This window comes from Nicrophorus vespilloides, unplaced genomic scaffold, assembly GCF_001412225.1.
Source record: "Nicrophorus vespilloides isolate i.1.1-1 unplaced genomic scaffold, Nicve_v1.0, whole genome shotgun sequence".
NCBI classification, from domain to species: Eukaryota; Metazoa; Arthropoda; class Insecta; order Coleoptera; family Silphidae; genus Nicrophorus; species Nicrophorus vespilloides.
The window spans coordinates 13,062-27,070 of record NW_017096767.1 but is presented as its reverse complement, the minus strand read 5'-3'; the positions used below and the strand labels follow the sequence as shown (position 1 = coordinate 27,070).

At 41.9% G+C, this 14,009-nt stretch overlaps 5 protein-coding genes across 6 annotated transcripts in view; 3 read left to right on the top strand and 2 right to left on the bottom strand.

The window, feature by feature from the left end:
* Positions 1-58: 58 nt before the first annotated feature.
* Positions 59-2,968, top strand: LOC108558076 (lymphoid-specific helicase-like). Its single transcript, XM_017914880.1, has 8 exons — positions 59-193; positions 313-586; positions 643-778; positions 836-1,239; positions 1,326-1,485; positions 1,544-1,951; positions 2,012-2,389; positions 2,450-2,968. Exons 2-8 carry the CDS (start codon positions 342-344, stop codon positions 2,801-2,803), a joined length of 2,085 nt encoding a protein of 694 aa, XP_017770369.1. The 5' UTR covers positions 59-193; positions 313-341; the 3' UTR covers positions 2,804-2,968.
* Positions 2,969-3,044: 76 nt separating this feature from the next.
* On the top strand, positions 3,045-5,933 carry LOC108558085. Its single transcript, XM_017914890.1, has 2 exons — positions 3,045-4,285; positions 4,338-5,933. Exons 1-2 carry the CDS (start codon positions 3,086-3,088, stop codon positions 5,883-5,885), a joined length of 2,748 nt encoding a protein of 915 aa, XP_017770379.1. The 5' UTR covers positions 3,045-3,085; the 3' UTR covers positions 5,886-5,933.
* An 11-nt stretch (positions 5,934-5,944) lies between these two features.
* Positions 5,945-9,975, bottom strand: LOC108558084 (zinc finger protein 729-like). 2 transcript variants are annotated; one of them, XM_017914889.1, is made up of 7 exons: positions 9,928-9,975; positions 7,719-9,433; positions 7,282-7,658; positions 7,062-7,221; positions 6,705-6,996; positions 6,414-6,643; positions 5,945-6,355 (listed from the first exon to the last, which is right to left on the bottom strand). In XM_017914889.1, exons 2-7 carry the CDS (start codon positions 9,429-9,431, stop codon positions 5,987-5,989), a joined length of 3,141 nt encoding a protein of 1,046 aa, XP_017770378.1. In that variant the 5' UTR covers positions 9,432-9,433; positions 9,928-9,975; the 3' UTR covers positions 5,945-5,986. The 2 variants fall into 2 exon arrangements, with proteins under 2 accessions (XP_017770378.1, XP_017770377.1); XM_017914888.1 differs by lacking the exon at positions 9,928-9,975 and adding an exon at positions 9,703-9,874.
* Positions 9,976-10,206: 231 nt separating this feature from the next.
* On the bottom strand, positions 10,207-13,135 carry LOC108558079 (vacuolar protein sorting-associated protein 53 homolog). Its single transcript, XM_017914884.1, has 4 exons — positions 12,920-13,135; positions 11,052-12,694; positions 10,916-10,994; positions 10,207-10,850 (listed from the first exon to the last, which is right to left on the bottom strand). Exons 1-4 carry the CDS (start codon positions 13,013-13,015, stop codon positions 10,239-10,241), a joined length of 2,430 nt encoding a protein of 809 aa, XP_017770373.1. The 5' UTR covers positions 13,016-13,135; the 3' UTR covers positions 10,207-10,238.
* Positions 12,930-14,009, top strand: part of LOC108558083 (thioredoxin-related transmembrane protein 2 homolog) — a 1,508-nt gene continuing 428 nt past the window's right edge. The window contains 4 exon segments of the mRNA XM_017914887.1: positions 12,930-13,005; positions 13,127-13,493; positions 13,553-13,733; positions 13,788-14,009. The exon segment at positions 13,788-14,009 is cut by the window's right edge and continues 3 nt beyond it. Of these exon segments, the coding sequence (XP_017770376.1) occupies positions 13,350-13,493; positions 13,553-13,733; positions 13,788-14,009 (547 nt within the window). The 5' untranslated portion in view covers positions 12,930-13,005; positions 13,127-13,349.

Here is a 14,009-nt window from a genome sequence, read left to right as displayed (position 1 = left end):
AAATGTTGTATAACTTGTTGCAGCGCTGTTTTCGCGGGCTTTGTAAAAGGCAGATGTTCGCAACTACCTGTTAACCTCAACGTTTTTCTTTTGAAAACTATCGGAGAAACCGGCGAAGGATGTTTTCATTCCGTTTTAGAGCAGTCTAGGACAGTCTTTTTATCTTATTTAATTGTTATCCTATTTGTTGTGAGTGAGTATCTTTTGTTTTCATCGCCTGCCTGTATAAATTGAACGTTTCGTTTATTTGATCAGGTGTTCTGTATATGTTTATTTCTTTTTTTTATGTGATGAATTTATTTCATTTTTCAGTTTTAATCTGTAGCTTAACTTAAGTTAAAATGGGTAGGAAAAGGAAGATCTCTTTCAACGATGATAGCAGCAGGGATTCCTTTGCCTCGAGCAGCTCCAATGGCTCGGAGGAGATGAGTGAGGAAAGCAAGAGTGCCAAGGAGATGATCAGTAAGATGAAGAGCGGTGAGAAGGAGGAGCGTAAAGCCAAAGCCATTGAGAGTATAACAAAATTGTTGAACATCAGCGAGGAATACTCGAATATGTGGAAGAGTAAATTTGTAGAAATCAAACAGTGAGTTTATATAAACGATTGCTTCATTGATTTGATGATTATTATTTTTGTTTCAGTAAAAAGAAGCCTTTGGTTGAAGTGAATAGTAATAATAGTAAAAGTAATAATGATGAAGTTACACTGATCAGCAAAATAAACCATTTCGATGGTGAATTGCGACCGTACCAAATCGAGGGCGTCACTTGGATGCATGTAAATTATATCGAAGATGAAAACGCTTGAGCTTATATTTGAAACTTGTTGTTCTAGACGTTGTTTTTGGGCGGTATTAACGGGATACTGGCCGATGAGATGGGTTTGGGTAAAACCGTGCAGATCATCGCGTTCTTCGCGCATCTCATACAGAGTAAGATAGCTGGACCGCATTTGGTCGTTGCCCCATTGTCGACCATCTCGAATTGGAGGAAGGAATTCGAGAGATTCGCGCCGCTGTTCAAGGTGGTGGTTTTCCACGGGTCTGCGACGGAGCGGAACGAGCTCAAGAAGGAAATTTTGTTGTACAAGAAGTTAGGCGATCAGAAGCTGAGGCCAGTCTTCTTAACCACCTACCAAACTGTGTTAAGTGAGAGAAATTTTCTGGAGCAGGTCAGCTGGAAGTATCTGGTCATCGATGAAGCGCAAAGAATTAAAAACCATCAAAGCAAATTGTCAATGTAGGTTCTTGTTCTTTTCTGTTGAATTAGATTGAAGGAAAGGGGAGAAACCATTTAGATTATATTAATTAGTATCGTTGTTGCAGGATTTTACGAAAATTCAAATGCTTTAATATACTGTTATTAACTGGAACTCCATTGCAAAACAACATGACAGAGTTGTGGGCTTTGCTGAATTTCGTGATGCCGCAAATCTTCAACAACATGGAGGCTTTTTCCTCTTTGATTATGCTTGAGGATTTAGAGGTATTTGATTGGAATGAATTGCTCATATTGTTAGAGTGGAAATATTTGTTTTTTTAAGGAAAATAACATTAAGAATCAAATCAAGGAGAACAATACTTTGATTAGTAAGATCCACAAAACTTTGGGTCCTTTCATGCTGAGGCGCATCAAGAAAGATGTGCTACCCGATTTCGTGCCAAAGAAAGAGACTTTGGTGTACTGTCCTCTGACAGATACACAGCACGATCTCTACAAGTACACGATCAAGTACGCGCTTTCAGGTCCAGTGGAAGAAATATGTGAGTTGCCGCGCGCCAAACGGAAATGCACTGAGCGAATTAGTTTTGCAGAGTCGGACGACGCTCCAAAGTATAAGACCGTCTCGTACTCAGCGAAAAAGGAGAAAAAGATTTACGAATTCGAAGACATGGAGAGATATTACGCGAAAATCAGAATGTGTTCCGTCTTTCACGTGACTCTGAAGAAGGTCTTTCTTATTCGAATTACTCTTAATAGGAAAGACAAATGTTTATAAAGTTTATTGTAGATCGCCAATCATCCTTTCTTGGTGGACAATCACTTGGAGTTCGGGAGGGTGCAGAGATTCAACGAGCATCTGATTACGGAAAGCGGTAAAATGCAGGTGCTGGACGCTGTTCTGCACAAGCTGAAGAAGGGCAATCATAAAGTGCTGATCTTCAGCACGATGACCTCGATGCTCGATCTCATCGAGGATTACATGTACATCAGAGAGTACCAGTATTGCAGATTGGATGGGTCAAGTAAAATGCAGACTCGAGAGGAGAGCATCGATAGGTTCAACAACGATCCCAACGTCTTCGTCTTTCTGATTTCGACGAGGGCCGGCGGTTTGGGTTTGAATTTAACATCTGCGGACACTGTGATATTCTACGATCGTGATTGGGTAAAATCGATGAAATGAGAAGTGTTTCCATCACTGATGATCTTCGAATTTTCTTTACAGAATCCGCAGGTCGATATCCAAGCGCAAGATCGATGCCACAGGATTGGCCAGAACAAACCGGTGATGATTTACACGCTGATAACGAAGAACACCATCGATGAGCAAATCTTGAATTCCGGCACCATGAAGAGACGTCTTGAGAAGCTTGTTATCAAAGATGGAAAATTCGTGGTATCCAAAGAGGAAGCCAAAGAGGATTCGCTGGAGACAAGGTTCATGAAGTTCTTAGATGAGGAGAAGAAAAGCAATATAATTCATCCGAACGGATTCGTTTTCTCTGATGAGGAACTGGATAAGATCCTAGACAGATCTGAGCTATACAAAGAGCTGGAGAGTCTACACAAATCCAAATGATTCTCAAAGTCATCAAGCCACCAACTATTCTATTAATTAATTTATTATTACTTTTTAAATATTTTTATACATAATAATTTATGTTCTAACTCATTCCATAACTATTGTCTAACTAGTTAATACAAATTTCATTCTAGAAATAAATAAGAAATTGAACAAGGAAAATCCACTTCTTGAAATATTTGAAATTCAGTTTGTATATAAATCTAACTTCATCACTATTATCATATTCTTGGCGCCAAAAACCATGAATTAACCTACAAGTATTATTTGAGACTAGTAATGTTTTGCAAGAGTTTATTAAGAGATGAACGTGACGTGTTTTTGGATGGAATCAATGAGGAAATATCCTTTGTGACTAATACTACTAAGGAGTATGGATATTACAAGATTGGTGGACGAACTCTTCACCAATGCCAATTGGAATCTGAGTCGGAGATGCTCTTCAGGATGGCCATTCAGAAGTTGAAATCAGCTGAAGATGTGCTGCACTACGACATCATCACATCACACCTGCAAGACCACAAAACGTACATAGTGGATTTACTAAAAGCAAGTAGAAACATACTCGAACATGATGATGCAAATGTAATGAACTTCAAAGACTCTATCACTCACCTCACCGATTTGGATGAGTTAACTTTAGGTAAACTGGCATTAGCCAGGGAAGGTCCGCTGTATGATTATCTTCATTTGTATTTGGAATTGCTTTGGCTATTGGCAACTATAGAGAATCAAGTGGACATTCCACATATCATCAAGCAATTGAGTTATTTCAGTTACAAATGCTTCGAGAAGAAAAGGCCTTTGTATAGTTGTGATTGTTTCAAGAAGCTTTGGCTGCAGGTACAGATATTTTGCGGTATAAAATCTTTGGATTTTTGGGAAATGTTCAACGTCGCGATGGAATGTTACGACGCGGAATTCTGCTTGCACCATTTGCACGCGATCGCGAAACTACAAAGTTTCGATTGTCCGTTTCTTAAGGTCCGAGAGAACATTGACTTTTTAAACGAAAAGTGGTCTTTCATACTGAAAGACGTGAACGAGGAAAAGTTGATCGAGTTATTTGGAAAGGTTGACGCACTCCTTGAGATGTGGATTGAATGTCCCAAGTTGGATATGATTTACACGACTTGGGACTTTTATTACAAGAGGATCGAGTGTTTTGAAATTAAAGGTAAGTTGCTGGAGGTGGCCAAAAGTTTTAGACCCATCTGCGGTTACACGATGTTCCTGAAGATGTTGTACAGGCATTTGGAGAAGCATCAACAGTGGAACAAATTCAGAGGTAGGATTTACACGAGATTCTCCAATGCTAAATTCGCTAAACTTAACATTAACGGAGTGTACAATATCAGTTTGTTGTTTGCTGTACTTAATCCGTTGGCGCGCGATGAAATACTGAAGAAACTTGGAGAAATGCTGGACGCGTTACCAGAGCAAACCTCTTTCTTGGTGTGGAATCTGCAGATTAGTTTGGTACGTATTAGATTGAGTTTGAACGTGTTTATACTAAAATTTAGTTTTGTAGATTCAACTGCAACTGGAGAACGATAAACCTGTTGTGAGCAAAGAATTCTTCAATCAATTAACAGCGTGCTCGCAGAGTCGAACGCAATTCAATTTGGTTTCGACTTTCGCCAATCAATTGGAGACTCTGATGCATTGCAGCAGTAACATGAACCTCGATCAAAGCGAATTCTTTGGTCCGTGGATCCAGAATTACGTGAAGCACTGTCAGGTATCGGATTTATCTGTTCTGCTGAACGTTCTGATCATTTCCATCGAGAGAATCGTGGAGCTCGGCGCTTGGTACGAGTACGAGAAAGTGATTGTAACGAACGTGTTAGCTCCGCTCAAGAAACTGGCTACTTCTGCAAATCCTGTAGTTTTGGTTGGATCGTTGACAGCTTTAATAGCGGTGAATTCGAGCGCCGTTCTTGTGCAAACTGTTGCTTATTTCGCGTCAGAAGCTATTTCTGTTGGAGTGATGTTGAACTTCTTCGCGTCGATATGCAAGAGGTTGGGCATTTTGACGCAAGATATAGAAGGTTTCGTGATCAGGGTATGGTTTCAGTGCGGTTTGATTGGTGAATCCAACCCCGATTTGACTCGCATCGTGCTTGATTCTGTGGGTTTAGAAGATTGTGCAGATCCTGTGGTTAAATTCATAGAATCTTTATCGGGCGGAGATAAAAAAGAGACTGTTAAGCTGTGCTTCGCCAATTTGGATGTCTGGATTGCGAAGCATTTGAGTAATCCTTTGTACACGCAGCACATTTACACGTTCATGGCTTTCATCCTGAACTCTTGCGGGAAGCAGCTGTACTCGCGTTCGAGCGCCTCCAACAACTTGAGCAATTACATAGACATCCTCTTGTTACCAACAGAAGTTCAAAGAGGTATAAAACCAGTCGATTATATCTTGGCAGCGATCGAACGGACGTGGCATCTCTACGTGAACGCGATCCACAATTTATCCGTGAACGATCCGTACTTGGAAAGGATCTTAAAGAATCTCGTCGTCAAGTATATAGTGCTCTTCAAGACGAGACCTAGTCCGATTGCAAAGCTTCTGGGCAACGAGAAATTAACAGTTTCTGTTTTAACCAAAATCAACAAAGAGTTCTTCTTGCAAGGTGTCTCTCGCGCCACCGACGAGCAAATCTTCAAAGCCATCAACACTTTGACGAACATCTTGGAGTCCGTCGAATCACCAAACATCATAATCGCGAATAGTTTGTCGGCGCTTCTGGAAGTCTACATGTTCAAAAGCCAAAAACCTCAAGTACTCGAGTTCCTGAAAGCAGTGATCAGATCGGAGCATTACAAGAGCGGCGGCTGCACCGAAACCATCCAGAATTCTCTTGTCGAAGTTACCAAGAAACATTTGCCGTTCAGCACGAGCACCTTTTACCAAATGTGCTTCGTTCTGTCGCGAGTCATTCCGACAGACATGAGACTTCTCTTGAACAAATTGCGAGAGGAAATCGCCGTCGTGGAGAGGAAACGTGGCCAAGGTTTCGACAATTCTTTGCGCCAAGGATTGGATAAGCTCCAAACGCTCTTAATTAAATGATTCCAATTAAATCGAAGCTGTGATTTATACAAAATATACATTATTATTATTTTCTACATATGTTTTTTTTTTAATTTATTTGCATTACAACAATTTTAAATTTATGTGGTACATTTTGAAGGCGTTTTCAACTTTCTACGATCGAGTCTCTTTGTATCCGTTTCTTTAGCGTTATCTTCATCGACTTTATTAATCTTCACATTATCTTCGTCTTCGTCTTTTCTTGCATCTTCTTCGTCGACTTTAGGAATCTCGTCTTTCTTTGCATCTTCTTCGTCGAGTTTAGGAATCTCCTCTGTCTTCACATCTTCTTCGAAGATGTTAGGCGTCTCCGCTTGAAGCACCATGGCTTCACTTGCGTTTAACTGCCGCATGTTCTTTGAACATTTCTTTTTCGCCACTTTGTGAACAGTTCTCAGATGATTGTCGATGATCGTTCTCAGCGAATAGTAATTTTGGCACAGCAGACACTGCGAGAGAGAAAATAATGATTAATTCTTGTTGCTTGCGAAAGGAAATGTAACTCACTTGAAAGCATTTGATTTTCTTTGGTTGGTTCCTCTTTTTCACCTCTTTAGTAGGATCGTGGACTTTGCTTATGTGCAATTTGAGGAATCGCTCGGAGGTGAAGAACCTGCCGCAATGGCAGATAAACTGCGTGTTGTGATCCAGCAATTCCTTGTGCTGCAAGGACACGTGTTTCCGCAATTCCGTATTGGTCGTGTACTCTTTTCCGCAAACCTCGCATTTCTCCATACCTAAACAAATGATTTTTTTTTGTAATTATTTATAGTTTTTTAGTGTGATTTTGTTGTGAACCTTCGCCCGTGTGCCGTTTCATGTGGACCAACAACTTCTGCTGTTTGCTGAACTCCTTGCCACAGACTTCGCAAGTGACCGACAGTTTTCTGGTGTGAATGTTGGCGTGCATGTTGCACGCTCCTTTGTCGCTGAAAGTCTTCGGACAGTAGGGGCAAGTGTACGGTTTTTCGCCCGTGTGCAACCTGATGTGTCTGCGGAGGTTGCATTTGGCGGTGAAAGACTTCGGACAGTGAGGACATTGGATCATGGGGCCGTTGTGGATCAACATGTGCTCCTTCATGTAGACGATCTTCAGGTGAGAAAATAAAGATTAAATATTTAAAGCTGAGTCATCTGGAGAAGATGTAAACTCACGCCGACTTCTTTGTTGCAGATTTTGCAGATGGCCTTTCGGTGCTCCATGTGGTGTATCTTGTGGTGAAGGTTGAGCGCCCTTTTGCTGGGATGCGATTTCTGGCATATTTGGCACCTGTACAGAGATTCCTCGAAATGCTCCTTGTTGAAATGGAAGTTTCTAAGAAGCGATGGTAACTATTAGTCAGTCTTATATTCACGCAATTCGATAAATTCAAACCTGCTTTCAACTGTGTCGAACTTCTCTGCACAGACCTTGCACTTGAAACCTCTCCCATGAGAGCTCATGTGTATTTTAAGTGAGTTCATCTTTGTGAATTTTTTTTCGCAAATGCTGCACTCTAAAGTGGACTCCTTGAGAGCCATCAATTTGTTCTTCCTCTTGTGCATTTCGATCATATGATGTTTCGCGTACCTCAGAACCGTGAAATTCTTCTCGCAATCGGGATAAGGGCAGAAGAACAACGACGTTGTCGGATGATCATCGTTGAAATGTTCCCTGATCTTCGGAATACTCGCGTAAACTAAATGGCAAATGGTGCATTGATACGTGACGTCCGTGTACGTTTCGCAGTCGTCGTGTTTCCTCAGACTATCCTGTTAAATCATCACAATTTTAATTTAATCATGAATACGAATCTATACCGATTGTTTTACCAAGCTGCAAAAAGTGTTCTCGCATTTGGAGCACTCGAAGAAATGCTGCTTGTTGTCATCTAGATGTTCGAGCAATTCGTGCTTCTCCATCGGCCCCGTCTCCCAGAACATTTCCTCACAGAATCTGCACTTAACACCGAAACGCTTCAAATCCAAATCGGGTAAAGAATCGCTGTGCTTCTCCAAGATGTGAATCCTCGTGTCTATGGCGAATATCGATTTGTGGCATATCTTGCACTCGTAGGGCTTCGCTCTGATCTCTTCGTATTTGTTCAAATGTTTCCGCATTATATGCTTCTTAGTCGAAGAACATAGTTGGCATTGCGAAATGTAGCAACCTACCTGAAATTCGTGTTTAACGCTTAAATGTTCGAGAAAACTGGCATTATCGTCACACTCTTCACTGCAGTAATCGCATGAAACTGAATTATCTACATCGACAACCCTTTCGTCGAAACAGAACTTGACGTACTTCGGATTGAAATCCGATTTGTAATCAGAGTTGTCGAAGACGAAGTCTTCGTCGTCAATCTCCGCGCTGTTCATATTAGATTCATCGATGTCTTCGTTCACATTTCTTGAACCTATATTAATCAAGATGAATCCATCATCAATGAAATGGTGATCTTTGAAATGCTTGTACAATTCCATATCGTTTAACAATTGATCGCACAAAGCGCAATACACCGAATTGCACTTGTAATTGATCAATTTACGCTCGAATACAGATGTTTTGTGTTTAATCATCAAATGGTCTTCCGTTAAGTTTTCTTTGCACAATCCGCACTGGCTTTCATCTCTACTAGCGCACGTCTCTTTCTCGTGATCTGCTAAAAGTTCGGTGTTTTCAAAGATTTCGAAGCACAGCTTGCAAGGTAGATAGTTTTCGCAGAAGACTCGATGGAATGATTTGGGAACGGTTTTCGGGCATAAATTGCAGAATTTATCGTTTCCCACGATGATCTCCAATTCGTCCGTTTTGATCGTGTTGAACTGCTTGATCTCGATGTCGAGTCTTTTCAATATATCAGCCAGAACGTAGATGTTGATCTTGTGGTAATAACAGAAGTGCCCAAAGAACAGCTTGTTGCAAGCGGGTCCGCACAGGTTGCAATGAAAATTGATTCCGTCCGATATCCCAATGATATTTTCCTCGTGCATCGAGACTAAACCATTCTTCTTGACACCGTGTTTCTCCAGTAAATGCGTTTCGTAGTGGCTAGAAGGTCGCATCACCTGGTGACAGTACTTGCAGATCTTCGCGTCGTGGTTTTCCATGTAATGTTCTTCGAGGTCTTCAGTAATGCTCTTCTGGCATATCTGGCACTTGCAATACGCGTGCACGTTCTCGTTGTGTCTCCGCACATCTTCCTCGTCCAACAGGAAGAGATCGCAGATCTTGCAATATTTCACGTCGTGGTTTAAAAGCATGTGCAGCTTCATCTTCATATGATTGAAATACGGTTTTTCGCAAAAGTTGCAGATGTATTTGAGGTCTCTCTTCGCGTTGAATTTATTCTGCAGAGCCAAATCGTCGTTAGGGAACGCGACCAAACGATGGAACATGTAAACTCTGTCGAGCGATTCTTCGACGTTATGAACTCGCTTCTTCGGCGGTAAAAACGAAATAATGTTCCTCTTTCCAGATTTCTTCTTCGTGTTGATCGATACGCTCGATTTACGGATAACTTGATCATCTTCTTCAACATCCATAACTGTAAAAAAAATAATACAAATGTTTCATTGAAATCAAGTTCTGAAAATTGCATTAATAATCTCTAATTTTCTTGTTATGTTTATATAAAAAAGTTTCCAAAAATGTATATTTGAATTAATGTTAAGATAGGTTAGGTTTATGAAAGTATAATGGGTAGGGGTTTTTTCGGATTCATTCGTACACCAGTTCGACACTGTACATTTCGATGCAATAATTACATTTGTAACGTGAACTAAGAAGAATGCATTGGATAAAATCCCTACTTACCGATTATTACGAAATTCTCGAGTAAAACCTGAATCTAATATAAATCGATTCAATTCAACACAATAGCTGGGGGTTCGAACCTCTAGATAAATGACCCAAATCGGTAACATATGATGAGAGACGTACGTCCAAGCAGATCAATAACATATGATCAGAGAAGTACGTCTATTGCATCTGACGTTTATCAATTTTAATCGTACGTATTTACTTGTAGTGTTGACTCACCTTTACTGTAACAGAATTGACGCAAAAGCTTTTAGGTCTGTGTCTGAAAAATACTGGTGGCTCCACACTTAAAACTAAGATTCGATAGCAGCGCCATCATGCATATAATTTTGCATAAGCGAAGTCTCCTGTGCGAATGATAGGGCGTATATATTCGCCTCACTTCTGTAAAGGCTTAAATTTAGTATAAGAAAAGTCCTTTTTTATGGTGTTTGATCAAGTGTAAAATTCAATTTGTTAATAATAAATACTTATATTTTATATGTACATAAAATCGCAAAATACAAAATACTTTTTCTTCTTAAACGTGTCTAAGAGTTAGGCAACTTCTTCTTAATCATCTTTTCGAGCTTCCTAATACTGCCTCCGTCCTCGGTGCGTTCGTCCTCTCTGTCCGTCCCACCCGGTTTCTGCGTTTTGAACATCTCCACCAGGACGGCCTGTTCCTGCCTCTTGACGCTCTTCATATCCAGAATCTTGTAGAACTCGCTCTGCTGACAGTCTGGTAGCAGTTTCATGTACTGCTCGATGAACGCCTTCGGAGGCTCGATGGGCGTCATCACCACCTTCAGCACCATCTCCGCTTTGGTCATGCCCTTGTTGACTACCTTCGTGTAGGGAGCGGGCGCTTGCCTGTTGATCTGCGAGCAGATCGAGGGAAGGTTGAGGAGAACGGTCTTCAGCATGTGCGTATCTAACAGCAGTTGCTCTGCCCCCTCCGTGTTGATCGGTTTACATTTGTAGATGTTCGAGACGAACTTCGGGATGAACGAGTTTGCAAATTTTATGCAGAACTGCGTGAAGTATTTGCGCGAATTGGAAAGGTTATCTCGGATTATTGGAATGGTCACCTTGAAGTGTGTCGTCAATCCGGTAACGTATGGGCTCTGATCACCGACGCTATCAATGTTTTGCCATTGAATCTAGAAGAAGAAAAAAATAGAGATTTTGCATTGGAAAAGCTTCAAATTAGATATCGAAATCATACCTTGCTCATTGATATAAGCGCCGCTTCGCAGGCATTCTCCAAATCTTGAACGAGGATTTGGATGCAATTTGATATCACGCTACAAAACGAAAAATTAAAAAAAACATAATCATTTGATATAAACGAAAAAAATTACCTTTGATAATGAGCTTGCTCTTGCGTCAGATCTATTTGGTTCGCGAGTTCCGGTTCTATTTTCTCCCTGAGTTTCTCCGCCAACTGCTGAGTGGTCTCCAAACAATATTCCGCCGTAGTCAGTATACAGCAAATCTTCCCTTGCTCCTCCTTCGTGAACCTGGTGGCTTCGCCCTCTTTGAGCAGCGAAGAGAAATTCTGCATTAAACCCGACGTGGACATCTTCTGCAGATCCCTGGTGATCGACTGAACGCTCGCGCTCTTCCCCATCTGCTGCTCGATCTTCGGGATGTTGTTCTGCAGCAACTTGACCGCGTACTCCCTCAAGTATTTCTGGAACACCCGTGTCAAATCCAGCATGGATTGACCCCTATCCAATTGATTGCATTGGATCATGCTCTTCTTGTAAAACACGAAGAGATCGGCGCAACTGGGAAACACGGTCGCTTGCGTATCCGATGTTTCCGTTGTGAAATTCAACTTCTCGTCCTGCATGAACCGCTCCAGCAACTCCTGCAGATTCCTGTCGACGCTATCAATGTAAATCTTCAGGTGAGGCACGAAACATTGACCGATCAAACCGGCGAACGGATTGAAGTTTTCTTGGTCCTCCACTAATGGTCTTTCGATATGCTCCAGCGTGATGCCGGTGAATCTCCGCGATAAAAGTCCCTCGAAATTCGACGTCTTTTGTATAGCGAATAGAAGTAATTTAACGTCGATCTCGTGTTTCCGCTTCGCCATGATCTTCCCCAGTTCCTCTCGAGTATTGTTGCAGAATTGCACGGCAATCCGCTCGCTCACCTCCCAGTTCTGCGGAAACATGTTACCCAAACGCTCCTCAAACTCCAAGAGATGTCTCTTCAGCCACGCGTATCTCTTGTCGATTTTATCCAGCCACGCCGTGTCTTCGGTGGATTCAAAGAGATGGCTGTATTCGACCAGTTGAAGCTCGATGAACCACTTCAACAAATCCTTCTTGACTTTAGGATCTAACGCTGACACGACTAAACAGGCCTGGGCCAGCTGTTTATTGGGCAGCGTCATCTTCGAGGAGGAGTTGAAAGCGTCGTGGAAATCTTTGGTGATCTGATCGGCGAGCTCCAAGCGGATCATCTTCACCTGATCGCTCAAACTCTTAATTTGAGGAATGTCCGAGTAGCTTTCGAAGTGCGCCATGACCTCGCTGATGGCTTGCAAAGGTAGCGCTATTTCCCCGTACAATCGCTTCTGCGTTAAACTCTTCAGCGTATCCACTCCGCCGACGAGCATATGCAGATGGTTCAGAGTGGTTATGGCTAAAGTAAGATTCCTCTTCGCGCAATCCAGCTGCTTTATGTCCCTGGTGATTTCCCTGACCATCTCCTCGGACTTTTCCGCTCGCTCCTTGATATCCTTCATGTGGACGAACAGCTGCTTTATGACCTTCTGCGCTTCATCCAAGGCCTGCCTTCCATCCTGACTCGCCGTTGTTTGACCGCGCACCACCGTGCTGATTTCGTTGTCTATAGTCTGAATCTTCGTCTCCATGTTGGAGACAACCTCGTCGATGTTCGCCAACGATTGCTCAGTCGGGAACAGCGAGTTTATGTAATCGATCGTATTGAAGTCTGGACGATCCAGAGGATCTTTACTGGGTAAAACCTGAAATAAGAAAACCATTAAATAAATAAAAGTTAAAACATTTGAAAATTCAAAAGTTTACATTGAGCACCACCTGGTGGATATTCAGCTGCAGCATAGTTGCAACGTCAATATATAAATAAGAAATTAACGTAGTCGTATTTCGTAAACAAAACCTGATTACCACAAACCATTGTTTATTCAATTTACGAAACATGATAAAGCCTAAAAGCTACGCCTACGTACTTGCTCAATTGCTTTCTGCACCTCCACAGGGAAGTTGATGAAGATTTCCTGTCCATCGTCGTCCAAGCTGTTATCGTCCTCGAAGGGTACGTCCATCTCTCTCTCTATAATACAATTACAACACACGTCTTCCTCGTCTCTTCCTGTACCGGATAAACCAGCTAAATAAGAAATTAACTACCGCAATTACATCCAATTGACTTGCAGATCTCGCCTTCGTCCATACTGTTTAGCGCTCACTTCACGCCCATCGGCTGTCATCCTTATCCAACAAAGAAAAAGGGAATCCCTGAGCGTAAGTGGAACAAGGACGGACTGTGCAGTTCGTCGCCAACTTCGCTCCGTGTCTATCTATATCTGCTGCCCAAAAGATCTCTACACCTCTGCCCTGAAAGAGAATATCTTGTCTGGAATCAATCTTGAATTAAAAATGTCTCTCAAGAAGGACCTGAGGCAGCTGGTCAAGCCCTACTACATATTGAACCTGATCCTGACGTTTTCCTACATCACCCTGAAGAAGTTGCCCGGACTCTGCAACTACTTATTCAACTGTGAGGAGTGCGAATTCAATGGGGTGAGTTTCTTTAATTATTTAATATATCATTAACATACTAAATGCTAATTGAATTTCAGAGGGAAACGGAGATCTTGTTCTTCCTGCTGATTGTGGTGATGATCCGGACGAGGAGGGCTGGAAGTGTCACCATGATCAATTACCTATCTGCCAGCTTCATCTACACAAAAGTCGCCAATCTTATCCTATTCTTCTACGCCGATTGGCTGATGGGCATCATCTTCGGAATCGTGTTCATCTGTAAGAATTTGATTAATCAATAATTTTACTCAACTAACATCTTGATTTTTTTAGTATCCGCTTTGCTGTTTCCGGAACCGACGTACTCTGGTCCGGACAACGTCGTGTATTTCCGCGGGGTTTCCGGTCTGGACGAGGAGCTGGCCAGGAACAAGAAGGTTACGTGGTTGGTGGCGTTCGGGGCCGTATGGAATCCGGCCTGCGTGAACTTCGCACCGATCTTCGCGCAGATCAGCAACAAATACGATCTGGATAATCTGAAGTTCGGTAAGATCG